This window comes from Panthera pardus, unplaced genomic scaffold (assembly GCF_024362965.1).
Source record: "Panthera pardus isolate Hobbes unplaced genomic scaffold, ASM2436296v1 HiC_scaffold_13, whole genome shotgun sequence".
NCBI lineage: Eukaryota > Metazoa > Chordata > Mammalia > Carnivora > Felidae > Panthera > Panthera pardus.
This window is the reverse complement of record NW_026526688.1, coordinates 146,622,754-146,631,103: the sequence shown is the minus strand read 5'-3', so window position 1 is coordinate 146,631,103 and position 8,350 is coordinate 146,622,754. Positions and strand designations below refer to the sequence as shown.

At 37.4% G+C, this 8,350-nt stretch overlaps 1 protein-coding gene across 2 annotated transcripts in view; it reads right to left on the bottom strand.

Annotated features, from left to right (window-relative positions):
* Positions 1–1,808: 1,808 nt before the first annotated feature.
* The window catches only part of ADAMTS3 (ADAM metallopeptidase with thrombospondin type 1 motif 3), a 261,425-nt gene continuing 254,883 nt past the window's right edge, over positions 1,809–8,350 (bottom strand). For both annotated transcript variants that reach the window (XM_019467868.2, XM_019467879.2), the window contains exon 22: positions 1,809–4,534. In XM_019467868.2, the coding sequence (XP_019323413.1) occupies positions 3,978–4,534 (557 nt within the window). In that variant the 3' untranslated portion in view covers positions 1,809–3,977. The remainder of the gene's footprint in view (positions 4,535–8,350) is intronic.

Sequence of the window (8,350 nt, the reverse complement as noted above, 5' to 3'; positions counted from 1 at the left end):
TTTAGCATTTTGGGTTTTTTTATTTTTTATTTTTATTTTTATTTTTTTTTCAATATATGAAATTTATTGTCAAATTGGTTTCCATACAACACATTTTGGGGTTTTTTAAAATGTTTTTTCCTTTATTTATTTTTGGGAGAGAGAGAGCACAAGTGGGGAAGGGGCAGAGAGAGAGAGGGAGAGAGAGAGAGAGAGAGAGAGAGAGAGAGAGAGAGAGAGAGAGAGAGGAACAGAGGATCTGAAGCAGGCTATGCACAGACAGCACAGACCCCGATGTGGGGCTCGAACTTACGAACTGTGAGATCACGACATGAGCCAAAGTCGATGCTCGACTGACTGAGCCACCCAGGCACCCGTGGAATTTGTGTTTTTGATGACAATTTTAGGTTATGCTTTCTTTCCTTTGTAAGCAGTATTTAACCAATTTTTTAAATATTGTCTCTAGCTCTAAGTAAATTCCTCAAGTATTGGGGCCCAAAACTTACATTTTCTAATGCTAGTTGATGTGTTGATAATGCCTATGCCTATGGTTTTCATATTTTATTGCATTTTAAGTACTTTTACTATAACCTTCTTTACCTCTCTTTTTAATACTTTTGTAACAAATGATGTCTTTTTTGGTTCTCTATGTTTTCATCATTCTTCAAGTGATTTTTTTCTTTTATATCACATATTTAAGCAGCTTCCTCATGAAGGAAATATGAGCTGTGTGTAAAGGAGTGACTTGATATTTCTGCCAAGTGTATTAATGTAAATATATGAAAAACATTTTATTTGCTAATAGTCTGGGGCATTATTTCACCACTGGGCATTTTTTGCAGAAATACAGAATTAGTATTCTTTAGTTTGACTACTTATGGTTTGTAAAGGGAGAGTGGACATAATTAGCTACAATTTTTCAAAACTGATGACTAGAGATCATTTTTAGCGAGTTTGTCCCTCCTATTAATTTTTAAAGCTAAAATGCTTATCTTTAGATTCCTGAAACTATGTTCTTTACCACCATTAATGAGACATAATGACTGTGGACCCTAGAGGAAGGCTGTGGTTTGGGCACATAATGAAGATGAGGAAGAGGTGGCTAGGGACAATACAAGGACAATGATGATACTTAATGTTTATTGAGAGCCATTATGTGTTAAGCCCTGTGCTAACAACTTTACTTTCTCATTTCTCACAGCAATTATGCAATGATGTTTGACAGTTCTGCCTCCCATTTTACAGATGAGGAAACTGACATTTAGTCTAGTTACCCAAGATCACTCAGGATAAAGATACAGGTGCAGTTCAAACTCGAGTTGGTCTGCTTTTGCAGTGTAAACTGGTAACCATGGCAATATAGCGCCCTCTCTCTGCCCCGCCCCGCCCCAGGCACCATGTCTCATTCCTGCCAACACTCCTGAGTCAGGTGTCATATATTCCCAGCAATCCTCAGATAATAAGGTTCAAAGCTGGTGGGCAGCTTTTCTTTAAAAACCACTCTGGGATTGCACATTTAAAAACAGAAGTCCCTCTTTTCCTTCTCACACATCCTAGCCTTATTGCCCTTTTCTCTCTTCCTCTCCCTAGTTCTGTGGGATGGCTTTCAGCAAAAAGCGACCACTCATAGTCTCTCTTTTTTTTTTTTAATTAAAAACATATTATGATACATCCTGGTGTGAGGGTAGGAGACACTGTCATTTTATTTGAGCCTCTATAGAGAAAGTCCGAGGAGCTAATGAATTTGATACCATTCACTTTGCAGGAGGAAAAGAAGTTTCCGTTACCCAGTGATGAATGTAATGATGAAACCTAGATAGAGCCAGGTCTATGTTTCGTTAACATTTTTATTGCTACGTGCTCCCAATACAACAAACAGCATCAGTAGTTTACACTTTGATCCGAAGGAATTTTTAGCTTAGTAGAAAAGGAAGCTCAGAGACCAGAAGTATAACAAATATGTACAACTTTGTGGGAGGGAGGTTGTATGCGTGTGACGATCTTGCTCTGTATTCTCCTGTGGACCAGATGCATACATATGCAAGCAAACTAGAGAGAATTTCATTCCTGGGAAACTTTTAGGGGAAAAATAAATGACTTCCACTTGAGGCTCAGAGATTGTTTTCCTATCTGGAATTCACCTCGTTCAGTTCAACTTGAAGTCTTACATGAAGTAGTAGGCGATTCTTCAGAGGTACGGAGTCAGTAGGAGAAGCTGTGAGTTTACCATGGTTAACACGCGAAGGTCCCTGTACATTCTGTGCTTGGAGAGGTTAACATCACTGTAGTTCGTTCGCATAATACATTTTTAGAGAGTTCAGGAACTGACCTCAAAAACATTATGCTCACAACACTTTCTTTTTTCTTCTAAGTATTTATCTCTTTCATATACTTAAAAAAAAGTGTTTCTAATTCATCATTTCATTAAACAGCTATCTGAGTCCATACTATTTTATGTGTCATTGAACGGGAATAAGTCATTAACTCTGTATCAACTACTTTCAAAATGCAAAAAGTGTGCATAAAATTGAATTTAATTTTAGCTCTTTCATTTGGCTGCTGTATTTGCTTAAATTTCTCTTCCATGCGCAAAATGTGCATCTCTAATTATGTCTCTCTAGTTTACTAAAATATGTCATTGATACTAGCGTAAATATTTAGTACATAAAAATACTATCAAGAAAAAAATCACCTTTTAATAAATATCTTCAGTTCTGAATTCTATTTACAAGTACTTTACATCTACTCCCTGGAGAGAGCATTTCTGGCTTCACTGTGAGCAAGGTGACCACTGACATAAATTACTAGCACATTATTGCAGTCAGATGCATTGTGGTTGTGAACATTTGGATATGAACCATGCAGAAAATAAATATTGCAACCATTGACAAATACTTTCTTGAATCTTCTTCCAAAGCCCCAGAGTCCTGCTATACTTGGGTATCAACTGTAGTTCGTTGATGCTTTTCTCGGCTACCAACATACAAACAAATGATCTCAAAACATTTTCCCTTTGTTGTTATTACAGTACATTGAGTATAACCGTTTGTATATGTCAACAAAGGGAAAAGAAAAAACAACACAAGAACACAGGACACTTCAGCGGTGCCTATTGGGGTCCCGGTAGTAGGGTTTTAATTTCGTCTTGCACAGGCTAACTTACTAGTCTCTGTTCCCTGTGACTACAAGTATACTAAGACACCAATCCTACCCCTTTTTATTTAAAGGCTGGAAGGTAATAGGTAAGCGGAAATCTGTACATCTGCAGCACATCTGATTTTTCTTTTTCTGTGATGTACGTATCGCATTGTTGATTAAACAAAACCACACAACAACACCCTTTGTGTTGTCAGCAGCTACAATTCTTCTTGTTCATAATATTCTGCCTTGAAAATCAACCCATAGAATGTCAAATAAGGCAATACTCAACAACAGGCATCTAGAGCATCCAGAAATGTAATATAGTAAACAATCATTTGAGAACACATCTCTTAAAATAATACTGATTTCTGCAATATACAGTATTTACACGACAGCTGCAAATTCGCTCATACAATACTTCTAATATAGATAAATAGGAATACAAGTCTAAGAATTCTTTGCTCCATTTCCAAAATATTTTGTTAAAGTGTAAACTGTTGGCACCTCTTTTTTTGTTTTTAGTGTAACTTTTTAAAAATAAAAAAAATCAGCTGATATACATAATTGGTTCCAGTCCGCTTGCTGCTTTAGAGAGTGACCAACACACTTAGCAACTTACTTTCCTTCTATTAATAATCTTTGGCGCTTTCTTCCAATGAATTCTGGTAAATGAGTCAGTGCAGAACAAAAGGAGGATGAAAGCAACTAGAAAGTGAACCAGCACTTTTTGTTCCTCCACGTACAGATAAAATGAGTTGACAATTTACGGAGATTTACACTTGAAACAAGTATGCACCACGGGGAGAGAGAGCTTGTCCGGGTTTTCCTCTGATTGCTAGCCGTTGAGGTTCACTTTCTCATCTTTCCAGAGTGGGTGATCTTATGGGACGTCTCTTGTCAATAATTTTTTCATCTTTCTTTGAGGTTCTTGCCTGAGAAGAAGCACCTATTGAATCACTGACTGCAAGGAAGTGGGCGGCAGCCATTTCTGAAGATGAGTTGAGGTGGCCACTCTTGGCGGGTGGGGAGGCCAGTCTCAGAGTCTTGCTTCCTGCTTGCTGAGCTCTCCTCTGGGGTAAGTTAGCACCATCAGGTTTACTGTTTGGCCTGGAAGCAGTGACTGCATTTGGACCTCCCACTGAAGAAATCCTACTCAAAGATTTCTTCTCAGCAGGGGGCTCTGAATGGTAAGGAACCAAAGATGTAGGCACTGCTAGAGATCCAGGGAGGTCACTAGGGTTAAAGATAGCATCATCATGAGTTTCAGCAGCTTCTGGAAGGTATGGTGGTGGCAGGGTGCTACTGCGCTTGCTACATGATTCACAACATAACTTGTTATAACCTGGTATGGAGCAGTATCGTGCCAGCACCTCCATTTGACAGAAGATGGACTTGTCTCCCAAACATGGCTCATCTGTAAAAATTAAAAGACAAAATAGCACATACATCTAAACATAAAATAAAGGGGAAGAATTAAAATTGTTTATGAATATAAAAAATTTTAAGTAAAATCTAACATTAATGGGAGTTATCTAAACAAGCCTTTCATAAAAATACGAAGGTTATGGGGCGCCTGGGTGGCTCAGTTTGTTGAGCATCCGACTTTGGCTCAGGTCATGATCTCACGGTCTGTGAGTTCGAGCCCCGCGTCGGGCTCTGTGCTGACAGCTCTGAGCCTGGAGCCCATTTCAGATTCTGTGTCTCCCTCTCTCTCTGCCTCTCCCCTGTTCATGCTCTGTCTCTGTCTCAAAAATAAAAAATAAAAAATAAAAATAAAAATAAAAGTTAAAAAAATATGAAGGTTAGTGGTGGGAATGTAAACTGGTGGATCTACTACAGACAACAATGTGGAGACTCCTTAAAAAATTAAAAATAGGGGCGCCTGGGTGGCTCAGTCGGTTAAGCATCCGACTTCGGCTCAGGTCATGATCTCGCGGTTCGTGGGTTCCAGCCCCGCATCGGGCTCTGTGCTGACAGCTCAGACCCTGGAACCTGCTTCAGATTCTGTGTTTCTCCATCTCTCAGCCCCTCCCCTGCTCATGCTCTGTGTCTCTCTGTCTCTCAATAATATATAAATGTTAAAAAAAAATTTTTTTTTAATTAAAAATATAACAGCCATATGATCCAATAATTCCGAGAAGGGGTATTTATCTGAAGAAAATGAAAACACCAATTCTAAAAGACATATGCACCCCATGTTTACTGCGCCATTATTTACAATAGCCAAGACATGGAAATAAATGTCCAGTGATGGATGGATGAATGGATACAGAAATTGTGGTATATATATTGCAATGGAGTATCACGCAGTTATAAAAAAGAATGAAATCTTGCCATTTACAACATGGATGGACCTTCGAGGCATTATGCTGAGTGAAACAACTCAGAGGAAGACAAATACTGCATGATCTCACTTGTGTGAGGAATCGAAAAATAAAACCTCATTGATACAGAGAACAGAATGGTGGTTGCCAGAGGCAGGGGCTGGGGAGCAGGTGAAACGGGTGAAGGGGGTCAAAAGGTAGAAATTTTTAGTCATAAAATAAATGTCCAAATGACTAAAGTTCATAATATTGTATTGCATATTTAAAAACTGCCAAAGGTAGATCTTTGACATTCTCATTGCAAGAAAAAATAATTTTGTAACTATATATTATGACAGATATTAACCAGACTTATGGTTGTAAGCATTTCACAATGTATAAAGATATCAAATCATTATATTGCATCTGAAACTAACATAAAGTTATATGTCAGTTATACCTCAATAAAAAATATGAACATTTGGAGAAATTCACTGAAGTAGTTCTTTATGTGCAGAGCACTTGGGTTGACCACCATTTTAATATCTCTGTCAAGAGTCTGAAGATTGAAGGTACTTTCTCTTCCTAGTAGGAACACATATCTCATTTTAGAATGAGAAAATAGGATTCATTTTGGCACAAATATTTGTAGGATATAAAGGAGACATCTTTTTTTTTCTTTTTGTTCAGTACCTTTTTTTTTTTAATGTTTATTTTTGAGAGAGAGAGAGAGAGAGACCGAGAGAGAATATGGAGGGTGGGGGGAGAGGTGCAGAGAGAGAGGAAGACACAAAATCTGAAGCAGGCTCTAGGCTCTGAGAGCTGTCAGCACAGGGCCTGACACAGGGCTCGAACCCACAGACTCTTAGATCATGACCTGAGTCAAAGTTGGATGCCCAACCAACTGAGCCATATAGATGCTCCCTGTTTTTTTGTGTTTTTTTTTTTTTTAATTTTATGGTCTTTCTGGCTTTCTAATAGAGTAGCTTCTACATTAAATCTAAATTTAAAATCATAATAAATTCTAAAGACCTGTTGGAACAAATTAAATCTTAAAAATGTATTACTGAAAGAATCAAATAATATCCAGAGTCAATGCAATGGTTTCATTTTCGCTACTGAATATTCTTAGGCTATTTGTTATTTGAAAGCATAACTTTGGGTAAAGTATACCAACATTCTTTTGAAAAATTCATGGTTTTAAAATTTAATTTCATTGAACTGATAACACTTTATGTACCTTACTAAAGTAACACTCATAAAACAATACAGATGTGTGTGGACTATTTTTATTATTTAAAAATTTTTTTATTATAAATTATAAGAATTAGATTCCAAAAAATTCCAAACGTTGAGCTCATGGACACATTAGTTTGTACTTATTTTCAGCCATTTTAGGGCATATCTTATGCAGAGCCCAAGAACTTGGTGCAACTCCGAAATACTGATCCTATGTCCAAATCATAAACACAAAGAATTCTAAATTGTGGCATTTATGTACTATAATCACTTAAAATTACAGTGTGTTACTGAGTAATGCCCTATGGCTAGGTAAGGAACCTGCCATATAAATTGCTAAAGAAATAAAGAACCTTTTTTTCTAAAGTTTGGGGAAGAAAAGACAGTTGGCAAGAGCAATAAACAGCTAAAATTACCACCTATACCTATTACCGATTACAAATTATAAAATTAATTATAAAATTACCTATTAGAGTTATAATACCATATCCCCTTTCCAAATTGTGGAATGACCTGTATTTGCCTGACATTTACAGATCTATTAGATGGTATGACATGTCTAAATATTTGATGTTAGCTAAGGTAATCATCTAATTATGTTGTGAACGCCTGTGAGTCATATTAATGGGTTTCACCTCAAATACCCTTATCACTTCTGAATTACCTTTTCTACGCCTGTATCTTAAAATAAGATTAATTTCTTCTTCCATATGTTTAAGGCTCTAGGTCCTGAGATGAGAGGACTTTATTTGACTTTGTATTCTCTTTTCCCTCTGACCCTTCACCCCCTTGCGCCTCCCTTCACCCCCCTCACCCCCATCTGTGGTCCAGCTCAAAGCGTGACCTATTCTCTCTGAGTCCACGTGTGGGTCTCCCCTCTCTGTGTGAGCACCTCAGCACTGCACCGAATGCTTCACAACCTGGGTCTAATTAGGGCCAGAACATGCTTCTGTATGGAGAAGGAAAAGGGAGAGACAGTCTGAGAAAAAAACAAGTAAGAGCAAAAGAATACATTCATTTCATCATAATTTGCCTCTGGACAGATGGGAAGGGCTTAACAGCAACAATGAAATAGTACATCTAAGTGGGGCTTAGGAAAAGGATTCATATGACAAAATCAATCACTTAAATTAAGGAAGCTTTTTAGCTGTTTTGTCCTGTGGCCAGATCATTATAAGAAGTTATTATAAGAAGGAAAAGCATTTTACACATAGTCTCAAAAAGCCATTTGATTTTAGTTGCAGTTTGAGACTGAAGAGAAGTATTGCTTACTTGAAATGTGTGACAGAAATGTGTGGCCTTTTCGACCTTGTAGAATTGGCTGTTGGGCCTGGATTTCAGAGCAAGAGAACAGCTACAAGAATGTGGAATCCCTAACACAGTTAGACCATCTCATTCGCACCTCTGTTGTACAATTAAAAAGGATTTCTTTTAGCTAAAGGAAGAGAACCAAGCAACTCTCTGACAATTGGGCATATTTACAGAAATACGTAGCTCTATCAGCTATTAAGGTAATAAAGTTTACTCAGAAAGTTTTTAGCCAGCCTCCTGGCAGTAATACATAAGAATAAAATATTATGGCAACAGTGAACTTCACAGTTTCTAACTGGGTAAAGTTTGTTCTTTTGGCTTTGGCTTGTGTTTTGAATTTTTAAATATACTTTTCCAGAGAAAAATGATGAAATACA